The sequence below is a fragment of the Emydura macquarii genome, unplaced genomic scaffold (assembly GCF_026122565.2).
Source record: "Emydura macquarii macquarii isolate MOO-44397 ecotype Brisbane River unplaced genomic scaffold, CSIRO-AGI_Emac_v2 contig_719, whole genome shotgun sequence".
Classification (NCBI taxonomy): domain Eukaryota; kingdom Metazoa; phylum Chordata; order Testudines; family Chelidae; genus Emydura; species Emydura macquarii.
Window position 1 is genome coordinate 13,015,745 of NW_027130856.1, and position 20,994 is coordinate 13,036,738.

A 20,994-nucleotide genomic window follows, 5' to 3' on the forward strand; every position below is an offset into this window, starting at 1 on the left:
GGACCCCTCTCCTGGGAGGAGCTTGCAGCTAATCCCCTGAAGTCTGCAACCTGGAAGTGGGACTCCTAGTGGCAACGAAGTGTAGCCTAGTAGTGCACGTAGGTGAGTTTATGCCTCACAAATCAGACTAGCTAACATTTACATTTATTCTTTAAAAAAAGATAAATAGATTATCTAGGGCTTTAACTTTAAGCCACATGACTTCCTATTTAGCAGCACCATACTGGTGTGTTTTGCAGGTATTTTTCATCTGTAGCTATATAGCAACTGGTTACATTAAAAAATAGAAATGCATGTACTACAAACAGCCATTGAACAATAATGAGAAAACTCCCTTACCTCTGGTTCAGATTTTACTTCTACTTTAGTTTGGACCACTGGTACGACTGCTCTAGCTTTCATTTCAGTCCTTCCATGTGGGCTCCCAACACCTACTACAGACCTGGTAGCAGGTGCTGTGCTGGTAATGGGTTTCACCTGAGCGGCAGGTGCAGCAGTTCGCCGGTTGTTACTCATTTCAATAGCATGCGATGGCGCAATTGGTAATTCACGCAAGTTGCTATTTCTTGAAGCAGTTGATTGTAGCTGCTGATTTGGACGCTTGACAATGTTCTGTGTTGGTGTGCTCTGACAGAAGCAAAAGACAAAATACATATATGGAAGCCTCGACAGCCATTCCGGAGTTCAGGTTACACTGAGATTTCCACTTCATGCAGACTAACATTCCCCCAGTTTCACATTTTAATGATTTAATTTAGTCTCAAAAACTGGCACTAACTCTTAAGAAGACAATTGCATTTTCAATGCATCTTTTTAGTACAATAATTACTAAATTTTGCAGAGTAAGTATTTTAAAGTGCTATCCTTCTGAAATGGTCTCAATTCGATCACATATCTATCTTCAGGTTTCTTTAAACAGCAAAACTTTCTTCTCTCACACATACACCTCTCAGACATAGGCCACTTCTAAAATAAACCCAAAGAATTACTGTCTGGTCAGAGTAACTGTTCTGCGCTGTGTGCAGATTAGCCAAGGTATTGATGCCTTGGCTCCCGCACAGACCAAAGGGAATGGACTGGGGGGAGGAGGGACAAAAGGGAACAGGGCAAAGCTTCTCTGCATTGGAGGAATCAGAGCCCTGCGCTCCCCTACCCCAATCACAGGGTACCCAATCACAGCTTTACATTTGACCATACAGCCCTGCCCCTACTCCATCCTCCCATACATCCTTGATCACTAGCTTCTTAGTGTCTGTCTCTCACACAGGGAGTGAGAAGAGGAGAATAGGGGAGAGGGAGGGAGAGACTAAGTCAAGGGGGAGACAAAGGTGAAGGGGAAGTGTTTATTGTCATGTTGTGTGATTGAAATGCAATCATGTATAACATTGTTGCTACCACTGTTATACAAATGGAATATAATTTATGCAAAGCATGTCACAAAGTGTCAATGGAAAAGTTATGATTTGCTAAGTGTGATTATCCTGTTTATAGGCATATATTATTTTGGATTTGAAATACAGATTTTGTGTCTGAAGTTATAGATATTGACTATGTACTGGATTTTTGCATTGATGCTGCATTCCTTAATCACACCCACCTGGTAAAATCTACACTGAAGCCAGACAGCCTATTGTGAAAGGGCTATGCAAGTTAATAGCCCATTTAAGGACACTTAGCTTGCACAACAAACCACAGAAGTCTGATCCCACCCCATGGATCTCCCTATGAACTTTTCAGCCAGAGCATGGAAAACGGCTGCTCCTATGACACAACAAAGCATGCAAGGACATGTAACTTGCTCATGTGACCCTGGATTCCAGTTTGGGCTTTTAATTTTCCACACACAAAGACTCACTCTGAAGGCATCCATCCACATGGAAGAAGGTATATAAGGCAGATGCACCATCTCCATCTTGTCTTCATCTCCTGCTTCATTTCTCTGGAGTGGATTTGTAATAAGGAAGCTTTAAACAAGGATTGATGACACCCAAGTTGTTTGGGTAATTTCCAGAGACTTTGCAAATCGGTAGTTCATTTCACCACTGCTAAAATCTGACTCAAGAACTTTGCAATAATTGCATGTACATGATTCTTTGACCATTTTAACTCTCTCTTTCTTTTTCCGTAAGAAAAAACCTTTAGATATTAGATACTAAAGGATTGGCAGCAGCATGATTATTGGGTAAGATTTGAGATATATATTGGCCTGGCTGTATGGCTGATCTCTTGGGATTGGAAGGACTCTTTGTTGGATGAAATTGGTTTTAAAAATCCACTCATCAAAGTCTAGTGTCTGAGGGGTAAAACAAGGGCTGGAATATCTAAGGAGACTGCTTTTCTGACTTCCTATAATCCGGAGTGGTGAGACAAGTTTACTTTTGTTGTTGGTACATCTTATAGAAGAATAACCACCAGTCTCTGCATGGGTCTGCCCCATTTCTCAGCCGTTTGTCCTAAATCTGGTATCCTCAACTGTGACCTGTTGAGGCCTGGTAACATTTATCAAGGTGGGATATCGAATAAATGAGGCGGGAAAGAGGAGAGAAGATGAGTGAATGAAGAGGGGAAGGAATAGGAGTGAGAGAGTCTATGTTCAAAGGTTTTAAACTTGAACTCAGACACACATTACACATACACTGATGTATGTCAGCATTTACTGGTACTTACATGTCTTGGCTTCACTGGACCTTGCCTCTGTTGACACTGTATTCTATTGTTATTTGACTGTTGCTGTGAAGTCTGCAAATGAGGTCTGAACTGTGGCTGGCTAATGGGCATCAAAGCTTGCGGTGGACTGGCAAGATGATGGTGATGTTGATGCTGATGATGCTGCTGCTGTTGCTGCTGCGGTTGCGGGTGGTGGTGCTGCTGCGGGTGGTGTGGCTGAGGCTGTAGTGGAGGGTGCAAGGGGCCCTTCCCATTTTAAAGACAAAAAAAGACAGTCTGTACATTTGTTTTTTAATCCTAAGGAAAATAAGCTCCTTAGACAATCAGATTTGTTCTTGTATGTCAACATTATGTTGGCTGGTAAATAAGGAGCTGTAGGAATATAGGCTTCCCTGGGGCAACAGTATTTGGGGTAAACATGGATTGTTGATTACCCTGCACAGCGATGATATCACTTGATCACTGAACACTTGTACCTAAACGTTAGCTCTTAACTTCTTAAAGTGAAAACAATTTTAAATGAATGTTCTTACTGACACTACAATAAATAAATCTAATCATTCTATTTGCTTTTCTGAATTACTAGAATATAATATTTATTCTTAAGAACAAGTTCAGAGTGTAAGCATTATGAATCTATCACAACCCCCCCCCCCCCGAAATTCATGGTCATACAAGCCATTTGTCTACCTTAAACAGTTTAAATGGAAAACAATTTTTAAGAGCCATACTGGTTTCTCTCTAACTGCTAGTCCCCTAAAACACACGACTCATTTTTATCAGCAGAGGGCACCCAAGCCCTGTGTCAAGAGGTGAAGTAATCGTCTATATTTTTATACACATACTTATCTTCTCTTTGTACGTGGGCATTTTGAACAATATAATACTTTCATATTTTTGCTGAAGTAAATCAATTTAAGGAACCATGCAATGTTGAACAAAATAGGACATTAAGAACTTTTCTAAACTCATTAAGCTGTAAGCAGTTGAGCAGAAATTACAGCCATTTTTAATAATTTCACTTCTGAAACATACGTTGGTGTATGTTTGTTACCCGTCCTAACTAAATTAGTGTTTGACATGGTGATGAAAATCCGCCTCTCTGTTCAACATAACATGATAATAGACATCACATTTAAATCTTCATATTTGTAATACCAAGCAAGATTTAGCCATTTTGGTTAGGTCATTACTATGAGCTGAAGCAAAGGTCCCAATATAGCTGACTCAGTGCAAAAGGTTAGTTTTTATAAGGCCCTTTTACCATGGATTCATACCTGCATATTGGGTTGTGTATGTGTTGTTAGAAATGGCTGTCCTGGGTTTTGTAAGAACTGTGGTCTGGGTGGAAAGAAAGGCCGTGGATTTGCTGAACCTGGTTGGCTGAAGTGAAGCATTCCCTGAGGTTGGATGTTTGGCCTTACCGGCCTGTCTCTGGAAAATACTGGTTGCTGCCCTTGCTGATTATATCCTGGTCCAGGTTGATTGAAAGGCAGAGGATTCTGGGTAGGGACAGGATGCGTACTGTTAAGGAGTGGGGGAGGAGGTGGAGGTGCGGGACCCCGTTGCTCGAACAAATGATGGCTGGGGAATCTTGGATCTGTGAAACCAAAATATTTAATTAAATGACAACCATCTTATGAATACAAACATGTTTTAAATACAGTCTTGTCGTACTTCAGCTTCAGGAGAGTAATTTGAAAATTTGAATGAGGGGTAACTACAAAATATTTTATTTGGAAGAGCAGCTCCGCAAGGTTATATGAGTGCGCCAACCACCACCTTGGTTGTGCCAGTAACCACCTTGGTATGGATGGTGTAGACCCTTGGGAGAAAAAAGACAATTTAATAACTAGTTGGCATTAGTAGTTACCATTTTTATTATTTTTACCACAGAAGCATCTAACAACTCCAAACAGGAATTAAGGCTAGAGAAAGGCAAGAACTGACTATCTGAACAAAACTAATACTATTTCAATCCACAAAAAGAAGCAGTCAAGCCACTTCATTCAATTTTTATATGTTTATTTATGCGGTGTTTGTTGTGCTGTGACTTTAACATTAACTGAAAGATTGGTCAGAATGAAATATTCCAGAGATACAACTGTTAATGGGGAAACCACTACAGATGAAAGGAGAAATGGTATTGATATTTAATATCTGAACTGTAACAAACTGAAGACAATCTTATTTGGTAGCTTTTATACAGTGTTACAGTAGTTAGAGATAACAAAATGCAGGATCATAGTAATTAAAGACTGGAAAACCCACTAAATTCCATGGCCTGTGCTATACAGGGTCAGACTAAATCATAATGGTCCCTTCTGATTCTAAGATCTATAAATGAATCTGTTCACGTTTGAAAAGGAAGAATATTAAAATTGTATATTTGCAATAAAAAGGTCACCTTGTATATTAATCTAAAATAAAAATTATCTACCTCCTAAGAAGAAAGGGTCTCTTTCCTGAGGAGGGGGAGGAGGCGGAGGTGGTGGCGGAGGTGGCGGGCCTCTCCACTGATCCTGGAGAGGGAGTCTTGGGGCTTGGGTAAAGTTGGTAGGAACAGGTCCAGGAGCATGCTGCTGAAAATCTGGAGGGCCCTGTTTAATAAGAAAAATATCACCAAAACTAAGTTCATTTCCATTCATCCAGAGTCTATTAAAAATTCTCTCTCAAAAAAAAATCAGTTGATTTATCAATTATCTCCTGTAATACATACAAGGTTTGGCAGCCCTACTGAGTCATTCTTCCACAATGGATGAGACACTGAATGTGAAGAGGATCTTGAAATGATTTCAAAGTGTTTTAATAGTCACTGTAGTACCACAAGAATGCCATTTCTTTACAAGCTTATTGAAATCCATGCAATTATTGACCTTATTTCCCATTAATCCAAAAGTCTGAATGTCTACTTCAGAAAACGTTCCTGACATTTATCTTCTTAAACCATGCTATTCTTTGCCATCTATTTAGTACAACCTAAGCTACAGAAATGAATCAGCTTTACTTCAAAAGGCCAAAAAAAAAAAAATCAATTGGTGGCATCCAGAAAATTAAAGCAATCATCTTTCAAAAAATAACAGGAACTAACATTTCTACCAATTCACATAAATCTTAAATACTTCAACATCTGAAGCTTTACAAAAGGCAGGTGAAAAATTTACACAATTTGTTTTTTCTTGATTTTTTAAAAAAGTTTTAAATAAGCCTTTAAACACTGGTCTAATATACTGTCATTTCACTACCAGAAGCATGCAGAATAATTCAGATTTAATTCAGTAATTTATACTACCATCATTTTTTGCTTCTATATGGAAAGGTTTGACAATTTTAAAAATTGATATCATCCACTGAAAATTTGAGGCAGTCTTGCATCTATCAATACATTCACAGGAAACATACCATATTCATGATAACCATATATCATCCTATTATGCATGAAAAAGTCAGAAAGGTAATCAAAGTCATCTCAGTACATCCTTATTTTCAAATTAATATGCATTTAGAAATTAGTGATGATGCCTATTACATGTGCACCTGGTATTCACCAACAATTAGAACCACATTAACCAAAAAAGTCCTTCAAAATAAACAGATTCAAGAACAGACACTTCCTTTTAAAGCTAAGTAACAGAACGTTAAAAGTCTGAAAGAACACAACATAGATCTTAAAATGGCACAGGAATTTTATCAAACTCCAGCTCTGGCACACTTCCAGAAGAAACATGTTCCACAGCCTCTATCCTAGCACTCATCCTAGTGTGTGCGCGCATGGGGGAAGAGAAGGGCAGCACACTACTAACCACATTCTTCTGGCCTCTCTGCTGAGAGTGGGAAAATGCAGGTTTTTGCACTATTAATACCTCTCCACTAAGAGCAGGGCTTAGATCACTCATTTTATATCTCTAAACAGCTGTCAAATATAGCTACTTTTGGTTACTCCTACCCTGCACTAGACTGGATCCAGCAACCCTACAGATTAAAGGTTCTATAACCCATTACCAGCCTCCTGAACCATCCAGCCTCCTGTGGCTACTTCATTTAGTAGAAAGATAGTATTTTAAGTTCAAGCATAACAGTCTTCATGACACATGTACAATATATAGGAAAACTAGTAGTGACTCCTCTATTTAGGTTGCCTAACATCTTCCATTATAAAATATTTTTGCAACCTTTTTTTGAGATGTCTTAACACTTCCATTGTAAGAAGGTAGCATTTGAAATTCAGTAGGGAAAAAGCCTTCGGAGACGTGACTTTTTTTGTCACATGAAATTCTGTTCAGCTTTAGCTGAATGATACTATTAAAAATTGCCCTTCTTTCACTTGTGTTGTGTAGGCAAATTCTGGCAGCCTGTCAATATAGCAACTGAACACAAACATTGTCAAGAGCTACCATCAAAGCAGCAGTACCATCACCACCCGCTGTACTGGGAACACATAAGGAGCTGCCAGAATAGCTGTAGTGGAGTGGGGCAGGAAGAGAGTATGTCAAACCAGGCTACCCCATCTGATCAAACTCTTTTCCAGATCTGGCACATGGTATCAATATCTCATCATCTTCTCTCTAGGGGCTCCACATGGGACAGAAGCCCCACACTTGCTGGAAGGGAGATGGGAAAAGAAATCCAGGAGGGGCTCCCTGACCACCTTTTACATAGCACGTGGTGCCCTCTGGAAAAAAAAAACATTTCTGCTGTTAGCTAAGGTAATTAAGTCCTGTAGCTCAAATGATAGGAGTCTGGGTCACAGAACCAAAGGTTCTTCCTGTCCTTCCAGACGACTCCTCCTAATCAGTCCCCTCCCTCCAGATCCAACTTTTGTTCCTGCTGCATTTGATTCGGGCTGTTTCCTCCTCCACGCTGCCTGGGTATCAGAAGGGGGAGCATTGAGAACATAGCAGAAAGAGGCTCTCTGCTCCCAGCTATGGTGCCTAGACTCAGCAAGGTCCAGAGAAGAGAGGAACTGCAACTGAAGTGAAAGTTCACCTCAGCCCACTAACACTTCAGGGTATAGCACACTCAGAGCAGACAGAACCTTCAGGGAATTAACCTGCGAAGATCTCGAGAGTCTTTTTTGAGCACATAGAAACTGCTATTTTTCAGAGTCTTATAATTTGGCCAAATTTAGGAGGATTTTCACAGGAACAGCAAATGGCTCATCCTTGACACAAAGGCCACCTCCTGCCAAATTACAGTTCCTTACTCCAAAACATGGAGACTCTAGAGCTACACAAAGCAAAAGTCACCAGCATTTTTTAAAATGGGTAAAACAATGTATTTTTCCATAGCAACATCCTTGGAAACAGCTGAACTGTTTTGACTAAAATTTTCCAAAAGTCATTCAGCTTGAGACAGACACACAGCATGGATAATTTCAAGCCAAACAATAACTTTGGCAAAGTTACAAGCAAAGTTACAAGCAACTGAAAATAGAGTTTTATAATGGGACATTTTAAGAGACTTTAAGAACAGGTGGTGCTATAAGCCCTGCCTATAGTATCAGATATATATTGTGTACAAATTTAAATATTACATTTCTTAGATTTTTGTATAAACTTTATACCTGGAGTTATGTGAGGTTATCTTAAACCTCGAAGAGTTGTGATTACTTTTTAAAGATAAAATCTACAACTTCATTTAAAATACACTACAGAGGAACTCAGAGTATAGGAAAAACAATTTCATTACTTTTCTTCCCTCACCTTGTTCATAAAATATCAAAACAATTAATAATAATTTTAATATCCTCTTTAGAGTTTTAAAATACTTCACTGCCCAATGGATTTTGTCTGGTTTAATTTAGCAAATGCTCCTTGCTATTCACTTCTTATGGCTGATATAAATGTAGAGCAACCATTTATAATTTTACATTCAGATGCTTAAGCCAGATAATTGCGTTTGGAGTAGCAGAGTAAATTGCTGAGATACCTCCTTTGTATTTGTGAATCGGGCACTGAGTTGTTATATGTTCAACGGTCTGTTCTAGGTGACCACAATCGCACGCTGAAGAGTCTTTAATTTTGCCTTTGTGCAGATGCGGTTTAGGGTTGCCCATGAGCTTCGTTGGAGATCGAAGCCAGGGATCTTCTGCGTCTGGTCTTTTACAAGCTGTTTATTTGTAACTTCTTGTAAACTGCATTTGGCTTTCCAAGCTTCATCAGAGTAGAAGTTGCATTGTTGAAGGTTAAATGCATGGGTCCAAAAGGGCTTACTGACTTCAAGCAGTAGTGAAGGACATTGTTAAGATCCTGGTGGATGGGAAGATGTTAGTTTTCCATGATCCTGTGGAATTCCTGAAGGGTTGCAACATCGTGGCAAATGGATGGGCAAGCAATATCCGACAGCCAAGGTGTTGGGGGTGACTTGAGGGTTCCAGTGATGCACCACAATGCAGTGTTCAATTGGATATCAACAAGTGGAGTATGGCTACTTCTGGTCCACACCTGTGCACAGTACTCAGCTACGGAATACACAATGGCCATTGCTGATGTCCATAACATTGATGCTGATGCCCCCCAGCTTGTACTTGCCAGTTTCTGGACCAGGTTGACCCTTGTCTTTGTTTTGGCAGCTACCTTCTTCAGATGGTCATGGAAGGTTAGCATGTGATCCAGCTTCACTCTGGGATAGGTTGGAGTGGGGTCATATTGCACAGTGTTGCTACAGAAAGTTACTTTCAGGGTGTGCTTAGAGTTCCTGTCATCAAGATGGAATGCAGTGACTGTTTTGGGAGGATTTGGCTTGCATGGAAATATTTCTCCATGGTGTTTAAGTCCCCGTTAAAGGTGGACTCGATGTCACTGAAGATGGCTGCTTGATTTGTCAGGGCAAGATTATCCGCATACGCAAATTTGCACGACTGTTGGAGGCATGTCACTCGTGCAAACACTGAGAGGTGTCAGTGCGAGTACTGAGCTTTGTAGCATCCACTACCACCAGTTAACAGACGTTTGCTTTAACCACAATGAAAATTTATCACATTGCCATGCTTATTTTTAAATGCACAAATAATTTTGAGAATAGTACTACAAAGTCATTATTAGACTGAAAATGTCCTTAACTATGTAATAAACGAAGTAAAACTGAAATCTCGTTTACTCTTTAGTGTTTATAATGCCTGTTTAATTTCTGCATTTCAACCAAGTATGGCCAATGAAAATAGAACACCAGATTTATATTTCTAGTTCATTTCACTTTCATTTTCTCATGCACTGCAACTTTCAAGAACACTACAGGAGTGTGTTTTTTATAAAATAAACTGAAATATTTAATGAAAAATAAAGTAAAGTATTTCTAGTCAACATTTAGCATTAGATTTTTTTAAAAGCTTGTTTATATAAAATCTAAGGTTTGGATCCAGCAGGACTCTGCAGTATTGTCTATCTTACATATTAATGCAAAACCTCCAGAGTAAGCAGAGAACATTTTATCGTGGTAGATTTTCCCTCCCTTCCCTAGTAGTTGTTAGTTTTCAGGTAGAAACAATTAATGTTCACTGAACTTCCAGTGAAACTGAGGCCCTTTAAGATAACTGGGCATCAGTTTACCAGGAACACACCCTTTGTGTTTCTAAGAAAATTTCCAGTCCTGAAGCCAAATGTACTTTTCCCCCTATTTATTTTAGTTTAAAATACTGTGGATCTCCTTATCTCTTATGCTGACCATTGTCTCTCAAGTCTAACAATTGTGAAGTGATATTTTCGTTATAAAACCTTGAGTGATCCTTTTATACATCATAATTTATGTAATTGTAGAATGTGTGAATAAAAAAATAATTTGACTTTTTGAACACATCTGGAAATTTGGAAAAATGGAAAAAAATTAAAGTACTGATACAGAATCTACATCAGTAATGTAATACTTGATACAGTCTATTAATCTATTAATATATATTTTGTAAGTCCTTGTTAATCCATCTCATCTGACAGCTGGAAATATCCAACTGCAACATTGTCTAGTCACGCCAGAAGAAAGACAAGGAGGCAATGAATGTGGTTTAATTAGACTGCAACATTATTCACTTAAAATATTTGGGAATACAGTGAAGGTTATCATTTCCATCATCATTTCCACATATTCCCCAACATGGCCCAAGTCATCCCATTGCTGAGACCTGCAACCTCCCCCTCTTAAGAAAACTAAAGGGGCTATAAAAGGGGGTACTTTGGCTCCCTGACGTATCACACATAGGAGCACCAAACCCTCCTTCCATAGCTCCCATTAGGGACGCTTTCCTTTAAATCCTTTTCCAATCCATTTGATCAGATACCACGTCCCTTCAATAATGAGCATCTGCACTGGACATGTGCCACACGTTTAATGTACTAACTTGCAACATTATAGCTTAACTCCCCTGCCCAACCCCACCGGATCCCCACACCCACTGTGGGGAAGGTGAAAAAAAAATCAATCCCACCTCAGCCAATCAGGCAGTAAAGGAAAATTCCTTCCCAGTCCCCAAGGAAGAAGGGGCAACTATTGTAATGCCCACAGCAGATCACGAAGGAGCCCAGGCCTCTACTAGATATCATGGATAGAAGGGTAGATACTACTAGCCCAGTCCAGCTAAAAGAGGGCTTCTCTAGGACTGCATGGATATCAAGAACCTCCTCTTTCTGGGCAGTTGGAAGGGCAGTTGGAAGGGCAGTAGTCCCTCTTCCCTCACTCCTGGTCCAGCTACAGGAAATAAACTTTCCCCCTCTTCTACCAGCTCCACAGAAGCCCTTAAAGGGGCACAAACCCCTTCTATTTGGCCAGCTGGACAAAGACCCACTGCAAACAATAGTGCTGAGTACATTTTGCCACTTACAGGCTTTTACGGGTTATTCTGACAAGCCAGTGAAAAACTACATGAACTACCATTTATTGGTAGGCTGATAATATGATGAACGAATCATGCAAAGTCAATTATAAATAGATTTGTTATTCATAGAAAAGAAATGTGAAGAATGAACATTTTTCAAGGATAGTAACATTTGCAAAGGGCAAAGTAACATTTGAAAGGACAAACTATGGATGTGATTCTGCACTCCCAGATGTCAACTGAAACAGGATTGGGACCCTCTGATTTTTAGGCAGGGTTTGATTTGACTTTTATTAAAAATTAGAGGAAGAATTTACTACTGTGCCTACATTATACAATAATAGTAAACATGCCTCTTGCACATTACAGGTTTTAAATATATGCTTTTTTAATAGATTCAGCAGTTTTAAAACAAATTCTATTAAAGATTAATCTGTACTGTCAGCAGGATATGTGATGTTTACTACTTTCCAAGTTTTTAATTTTACAGATCATCTCCAGTGCTATAATTTATTTTCTGACTTCCATTAATTTAAATTCTCAGACGATGTGCATACATGTAGGCTGAATTTTTTTCCATTTTGTTTTTGCACTGTGTCTGAAGTACTTATGTATTTAATGATCTCACCAGCAAATACATTTCTCATTCATATAAAACACTGCAAACTCTGAAGCACCGAAATCATAATGGCAACTTTAAAGCAACTGCTGATCAGTTTCATTCAGTGGAGAAATAAGGCACAGTAATATTACACTTACTATTTTATTTAAAGATGCAATTATATACATTCTGAAAGTTAATAAAGGTCAAACCTGCAAAACTGAAGTTTAATCTTAAATTTATAGACTGAAATGCCAGTGCTGAATTATTAATATTTTAATGACTCATCACTATATTAACCTCTAAAGTTGGCAAATTAACTAATACCTTCAACTGCCTTTGGTATTTTGCAAACAAAAATAAAAGCAGAACACACACAGCTATTTAACTTTAAAAATTAACAGAGCAGGTGCAGCAGCCAGTTTTCATAATGGCATATTTTTGGTAAAATAACCATACTGTAACACAGAGGCATAATAAATCTTGATATGCACAGTAGTTACTTCCATTTTTCATGGTTTTATATCTGGCCAGTTTCAAATTACAGCAAAACAGTGACTATACATGTTAACTAACAAAGCTTTTTGCAAAAAAAACCCCACAATATTTATTTTAACCCATTACTTTGCCTGAGTCATCAGTACTTTGATTCTATAGAAGTACTTCCTTAATCTTACAACCTTAGGAGGGGAAAAAAACACATTCAAGTAACTGGTTCCCAACTAAATGAAAGAAGCTCATACAAGGTAGTCTTTGTCAGGCAAGGTAATAGAGCTCAGGTCCCTTAATCTCAAAAGCTGAGATTGGTTCTTAAATTGGGGAAAGGAAAGGAGGAAATGCCTCACTGTCATTCTCCAGCAGCCTACCTATCTCCATAGCAGGAGAAAATAATGGCTACACAACTAATTTCCAGATTTCTGTCCCGGAAAGAAGACAGGACCTACAATGCGATGTGGGAAGAAAGATAGGTAGATGGGCCTTGGAAGAGTTTTTTCTCTCACCAACAGGGAATATTAGTTTCATCACTGATCCGGTCATGTAATGAGAATGCACAATATTGAACAGAAAGAAACTGTAGAATCCAAGCAACATGTTTATGGTGCATGTCGTGTCTTAAGAACAGTCACAAGAAGTTTTGAGAATGGTTTGCCATTGCAGATGTCCTTTTTACTACAATCACATTGCATCCATCTGTACTATAGATGTCAATGAAACTTTATACAGGAAAAATATTCCGGATGATACCTTCAACTAGAAAGTAAAGCTTCCTGAGCTATTCCAAAATCCAGGACTAACAACTAGCCACCACCACCACTCACCTGGAGTGGGGGTGGGATGGGGGAGGGAGATAGCAGGGTGAAACATCTCAGAGAGGCTACTCTATTTCTGCGGTGGCTTGATTTAAATGTTAAAACATTTTTAAGCTCTACTGGCTTTATGGTTTGATAGCACCAAAGCCAGGAAAAAAAGAGTTCATTTATTGCACTTTTCCTATTGTCAGAGTTTAAAGGTAAGTAGAACTTCAATGAGAAGGGACTGGAGGCAACAAACTTCTTACTGCCTTATAAAGCAGACAAACGCTATCATTTGGGATTTGAAATCTGCAAATCTACAGGAGAGAGTTAAAGCAAATGCATGCTAAGAAGAAAAGAGTTGGATTGACTCAACTATCAGTGTACAGAGGGACTGAATTCTTATTGCTCATTTTCCATAACAGAGAAAAAATGTTGACATTAGCTGTTTTCTCTAAAATGTTAATGTAGCTATATTTAGAGAACTAATTTGCTTGTTTTCTGGAGATTCCAAGGTCAGAATTGCAGAAAGGGTGAAGGTACACCAATGAAAAGCTATTTACAATTCAGTTTGCGGATATGCCCCATTTATATTGGGCAAAATATTGCTTAGTTCACTGAAGTTCATGTGTTGTATTAATATAATTTAGGCAGACTTTGGTCCTCTGAAATAATGTTGATTACACAATAATAATAATAAATTACCCTAATATATCATGGAAGGCAAAAAACAAAGAAGGCAAACCAGAGACTACACAACTAATTATTAATTTATAAAGAACTGTTAATTAGAATATACACAAGAACATAAGAACAGCTATACTGGGTCAGACCAACGGTCCATCTAGCCGAGTATCCCGTCTTCTGACAGTGGCTGATTACATGGCACTTAGCAGAAATACAAAAAATATCTGCCTCAAAACTCTTACAATCAAATTCACACATTAATATTTTTAAAAGATAAATAATTTTTAAAAGGATAATTAATTTCCTTCTTTGAAGGTGTGATATTAGAGACTCATTCCCACTTCTCAGGCCGCATCATACCTTTCAAAAGGGATTTCAGGCCTGGAGGGGAACAGATAACAGTGGTCAGTCACATTTTCTCTTTTGAGTGTCCCCACTCCATCCACTCTCTGAGAAAAACAAAACTCTCAGACTCCATGTTAGGAATGCCAGACCGTTAATTTACTGAATTAATTTGTTCTGGAAATTTTTGAAAAACAATAAATGTGGAACTCTAGCAAGCCATTTATCCCAGAGCACTTGAAAGTGCCATTCTATTCTGAAAAGTCAGGAAGGTGGCAGTGGATAGATACCTAAAGGATAACATTTAAAATTTGCTTAGCTCCTAAGGTGACAGCAAATACCTGAAATAAACTTTGTTTAAAATTAACTTTATATTGAAATGTTCATGCCTGGTAGATTTTAGAAATCTCAGAAATATTTTATGTTAAGTTTACTTGACAAAAAAAGTCCTCTTCCCCTCATACCACAAATTATGGCTCCATACACAGATAAATACTTCTTTCTACAGTCTTACATGCTATGCCAGTTATGCAATTTCCCTTTTACTAACTTCAATTATTCAATATAGCTAAGGCATAACTTGCATGCTATCAATCACTTTAGCAAAAATTGCAATGCTAAGTTGTGTCTACAATTCATTAGAGTCGTGAATAGCTCATTGAACATGACTTTCACACACTCAGGCAATCCTGCCTTCTAAAAGAATACGAGATAAGGTTACTTTAATCCTTTCAAAGAATTGCACTATTTTGCTTTCCTTTTTATCCTCTTAAATATCCTTCCTAGTTAAGAAATTAACATTCTCTCATACAATTCTTACACAAATTGTACTTTTACTTTTCTGCATCTCTTGTTAATTACATGATGTTATCTGGAATAATCTATTCAAGAAGCACCAATAACTTTGGTTACCAATAAAAGAGAAAACTTAGCATAAATTGCTTAGCACAAAGTTAATCTTATAAAGCAAGGAATAAAGAGGATCTAACAGCTATTATAGGACTTATCAGCTTCCCAAAAAGGGTCACTATACTTTTTTCATGAGACTAATTAAATACCTTAACAATGTCATTGAAACTTCATGAATCTTTCAATAAATTACACCCTGTCTCTACAACATGTTTTCATTTATTAATCTCACTTAAAATGCAAAGAGCTACGAGAACCCCATTGACGGTTAAGCAGGGCCACTCAGTTAATTCTTATTATATGGTTTAAATGCAAAGAATAATGACCGCTATAACCTATGACACAATTAAAACTATAGCCATCTGTCACAAGATGTTAATCCTCTTATTTCAGCAGCCATCAGACTTTTCAAAAAGCTTTCCTAAAATGCCTATCTTTTAGGAGAAAGCACTTATCCTCTTGGATAACCAGCCACATTTTACATACCTTGAGTGCATTATAAAATATTTTAATGTAGAATTTATATATGTATGCTTTTAAGAGGTATCCTCCTAATCAATTACACTTGGTTCTCATTTACTAGTAGGTACAATGTTTTTAGAATGAGGAATGATTCACTGAAATTGAAAAATAAACTCATTCTAATACTATTTTAAACACCTAAATTTGGGATCTAAGTTACATAGTAGCTTCCCTTTAATGCTTATTTCAGTGATGCATTTGCACTGAGGAGAAAATAAACCCACTGACTAGCATCATGGTTTTCTCTAATTAAATTAATACTTAAACTATGCCTTTTAGTTAAGCCCTTAAGTGCCTTTATCAAGAGCAGGACATAATAGTTTATAGTAATAAACAGATTAATGTGATATTGAATGTGTATCTATCTTAAATGGAATGTGTAGTTACTTTCAATAGAATCAGATCACTCAGAAGTCAGTTAAAAAATAAGTGGTTATCTCAGCTCTGTTCAAACTGTCTCAGGAAATGGAAAAGTGGTTCAAACAGAAGAGCTGTGGGAGCTGTAGGACTATAGGCAGATCTAGGATGGGACAACAGATTGGGAAAGTCTGTCCAAATGAAGTCAAAACTAAAACGAACCTTGAATATTAGGTGATCCACTAGACATGGAATAGAATATATCTGACACATTATTACGCTGAGACCTGAGAAGTCACATTGGGAGGTCTAGGACCAAGTCTGGGCCATTCTGTTAGAAAATCCAGAAGAGCTACAAAAAGAAAGTTAAGGATGGCCATTACTGCTAATACTGAAATGTTTAACTGAAGATTCAATACAACGTAGGAGCATCACACAGAACAGAAATTGGAGGACTGGTACAAAATAGAAGTTAAATTTAGGGTGGAAGACTGGAAAAATTCCCATTGGGAATAGAGGATCCAGCAACCACTTTGTTTAAAGAGAATAAAAATCTTTCTGAATACTGGTGTGCTGGAAAATTTATAATGTATTAGAAATATCAGATTGATCAGTGTCCCCAAACACGTGAATAGGAAAAGCACATTTGGAACTTTCCCAGTTTCAAGACTATTGAGATTAAGTTTCATTAAGAGGGTTTCTTTATCTTTCGTTTAGAGGCTATTAACTGGGAAGACTATTAATGTTTATGGCCTGATGTGGTCTTGCTGATATTGCACATCACCAACTAGAATTCTGAAAAAGGCTAAAACTAAACCAGACCATGAATACAAGAAATTCAGGATCTCTATTTCATTCAAGCCTGGGTGGTGCAATGGGATATTTGTGTAACTAATGTAAAAGCAACTTGGGAACCTCACAGCAAAATAAACATTGAGTGATCATGTCCTTTTAAAAAAATAAAACAAATATGCTTATATTTTCAGCAAAAAAATCCACCAAACAAAAAGCAACTTTACAAACTACTAATATTTCTGATGCAGCTGATCTGGACCATGAGATATGTCAGCAAACAACATTTAAGTCTGCTACACAGTAGTTAAATTACATGATTCCTGGTTTATAATTCTGCAGGGAAATTTGATTCTGGAAATGATTTACATAGCCCTGACCCGAATACTTACATCTGAGTAACTTTACATTTTGAGCTCTCCTACTGAACTCACCAGTACTACTTGCGTGCACAATGTTACGCACACGTGCATTTCCAGGTTTGAGGCCTATCTGCCTTTCTGCACTCAGAATCTATTAATACAATCTGTTCTCTCTCAGATGCAGATTCAGTTTGTTGTAGGATAGATCAGACACCTTCCACTTCACGATGTGTTTGATACCTCCTCCCTACACACACTTTCGATTATATCATTCAAACTGTAAATGGCTGGAAATTGAGGGCACAGGAGATGAGTAAGAGAGAGCTATTTAACAAAGAAAAATTTTTAAATAAAGAATATTTTTGCTATGTAATTGTATGAGTAGTTAAAATAGAATTATAGGGCTTTATGATGTCATAGATTAGCGGTTCTCAAACTTTTTAAATGGAGCCCCCCCCATGGACTTTTGTGTAACAATTGTACCCTTCTCCCAAACATGCCCCCCACTTTCAAAAAAAAGTCCCAGAGCCTACATATGATAGGCGGAGTTTGACTGCTTATTTGTGGTGGGGGAGGGAGGGACAAGGGCAGCTCCAGAGCCTGATGTGCCCCCCCCCTCTGAAAAAATGGCAGTGGGGAATTGCACCTCGTCATCAGGATTATCCTTGGGCAGCAGCGCCATCATAGCCGTTGCCTCTGGGAGACTGCAGAGCGGCAGCAGCACAGAGAGTGTGCCTGGAAGTGGTGGCGGGGCTGCTGCTGCTGGAGGCAGGTGGCGGCGGCTGCCGGAAGCAGCATGCTGACTGGAGACTGAAGCAGCTGCGCAAAGTGCGGAGCTGGACCAGTTCTGTCTCCCACTCCACTAGCAGTGCTGGGCCCACTGCCTGCAGCATCCTCCCCCCACCTTTGCTCCCCTCCTAAGGGTCCCCCACCTCCAACACCTGCTCGGGGCTGCCTGTGTGAGGTGCTGGGGTCCACACAATGCCGCCTAGCCCTGCTCTCAGCCCAGCATCCCTCACCCAGCAGGGGGAGACAGCTCCTTCATCGTAAGTTGGGGGGGCATTGCCCCCATTTCCCCACCACTCCACCCATGCCCCCCCCCCCCCGAATCCATCTCATATCCCCTTAGGGGAGCTTGCCTGCTCCCCCCCCCAGTTTGAGAGCCACAACCTAGATAATAGTATAATGTATTTTAGTTCTGCATTCAGTAATATTAAGTACAATGTATACAAAACTAATTCATATAACTGCTTCTTGTATACAATGTAAAACATGTTCATTGGATTTCCTTATGAGAGAGAAGGGGATTCTTGACTTTTGCCAACAGAGTCTCCTTACTGGCCTCTAATTATCTGCTATATGGTTATGTTTAACAACTTGTGCTAGTTGCTTATCTAGAGAATTGGTACCTTACTCACAAGACTTGGGGGGGAAGGGGGGAAGTTAAATTTGCATTCATTCAAATTATTTTAGCAACCTCTTTTTAGCAGATAGTAAAAATGAAAGTATTGAAAAGTCTAAGATTTCATTAATACAGGAATTAAAAATACATTTTATTCTAAATATCTTTAATTCCACAACTCAGTATGCCCACAAGCCTGAAATAGCAGTTAGCAAACAAACCAAATATGCCAAGTACCATGAAATATAAATGTATGAGTTCTCTGTTTGTTTGATTTTAACATCTATGGACCATGTGCACCGTGGAGATAGCATGACAAGTTAAAGGGTTACAGCATTTTAGAAACCATCTATTCCTCTCTTATTTAATAGCTGTTACCATCATGTTTAGCTGCTGCTGCTCCTCTTGCAGATGGGAATTCATTGATATGATTAAATTTGATGGTATGATAATGTATGGTAATCGTGATTAATCAGAAGCCTACTAGCAAATGGAGGATGTTGGGTATTATGTCACCTGCATTTTAAACTGCATTCCCTCTATGCCAGCCTGACAATATTTGACAGCTGGAAGGATCTCATGCTGCATCTGCTTGCTACTACTTATAGATCTGATAAGAGAAAATGCCCATCATTCCTTCACTATCTTAAGTGCTGTAATTACAGGGCTTTGCAGACAAGTTGTGAAAACAGTAAATGTTCAAAACGAAAGCTTTTTGCTAGATGTTGAACAAAACTCAGTTGCACATCTGCAAGGGCTATAATCTGAAAGAAATATAATTTGATGCAGCAGTCTCATTCAAACATGATTTGCATGAAATGCCATATAAAGCACTATCCAAGAAATGTCAATCACCACCACCTGATACCATGTACCCTCTTAAATGAAAACAAAATGCTTTCTACACTACCTGTGATCTGCTGTTGCTACACAGTAATCCAGTGAAAATTTCATTTACTGTTATTATAGTAAAGCCGTAACTAAAGCAAAATAATGTTGAGGAAGTAGTACAGTAGACTTGTTTTCACAAGTGTTTTCATTTCCATTAGTAATTTACCTCCCAAACAAATGCTATTACAAAACATGTAATAATAGTTAAGCATCATCTGAATATCATTCAGAAAAGACAGACTGTTCTGGAGATGTAAATTGCAAGACAATTCAAAGCTACATGAATTAAGAGTAATTCACTTTAAATGTGAGCCAAAACCTTTAGATGCTAGTTTTTAAAATCCCTGATTTCCTTACTTGTTATACCACCTCAATATTAAATCTAAAATCATTTCAAAAATTTAATTTCATTCAAGTTGCTATTTTCACTTTCCAGTTCAGACAATGGAAAGTTTCATTTTGCCTCATTTCCCTAGAACAGTAGTTCTCAACCATGGATACGTGTAGTACCCCCAGGAGTATGCAGAGGTCTTCCAGAAGGTACATCAACTCATCTAAATAAATATTTGCTTAGTTTTACAACACGCTACATAAAAAGTACTAGCAAAGTAAAAATTTCATACAGGCAAAATAAGAATGTAAGCAGTTTTACAGTGATAGTGTGTTGTGACACTTTTGTATTTTTATATCTGATTTTGTAAGCAAGTAGTTTTTAAGTGAGGTGAAACTTGGGGTACGCAAGACAAATCAGACTCCTGAAAGGGGTACAGTAGTCTGGAAAGGTTGAGAACCACTGCCCTAAAATGTGCAGTATTTAGGATCCACCAAAAGAAAGACTTGCATAATAAAAAAAAATGCTTTAGTATAATATCACAAAAAAGTTCAAGCTACTAAATTCGCTAAAGCCTTGGTTTTAGTGTTGGACCACAAGTTCAACCTGTACTCCACTTCATAATGCTACTTAGAATTTTTAACATTAGTAGCAACATTTATTGTTTGTATTACAATAGTGTTCACACCAGTGAGATATTGCCTTAACAATCGTAGACAGTGTTTGTTTCAGATCTCACAATCTAAGACATGGCAAATGAAGGGTAAGAGATAAAACATTAATTGTTAAAAAAATGCATCACTATCTTAAGTTATCTGAAATGCTATTTTAAAGATTTCCACAAATAACACAAAATATACATCAGAATATAATTGTAAGATACTGCTTAAGAAACTTAAGACTTATTTAAGCAAGAAGTTTACAAGAAATGGTTCAATGCCAGAACCAAAACTAATCTAAAAATATAACCTTACATATCTGAATTTTTTTTAAAAGAGCGAATGTAATAGCTAAGGAAGCATGCTGGAATCAGAAA

The 20,994-nt window shown here is 38.1% G+C and overlaps 1 protein-coding gene across 3 annotated transcripts in view; it reads right to left on the reverse strand.

Annotated features, from left to right (window-relative positions):
* The window catches only part of RBM33 (RNA binding motif protein 33), a 162,701-nt gene that overhangs the window by 66,785 nt on the left and 74,922 nt on the right, over positions 1 to 20,994 (reverse strand). For all 3 annotated transcript variants that reach the window (XM_067542720.1, XM_067542719.1, XM_067542721.1), the window contains exons 11-14: positions 5,108 to 5,267; positions 3,945 to 4,267; positions 2,668 to 2,913; positions 340 to 627 (exon numbers count right to left, since the gene is read on the reverse strand). In XM_067542720.1, coding sequence (XP_067398821.1) covers positions 340 to 627; positions 2,668 to 2,913; positions 3,945 to 4,267; positions 5,108 to 5,267 — 1,017 coding nt within the window. The remainder of the gene's footprint in view (positions 1 to 339; positions 628 to 2,667; positions 2,914 to 3,944; positions 4,268 to 5,107; positions 5,268 to 20,994) is intronic.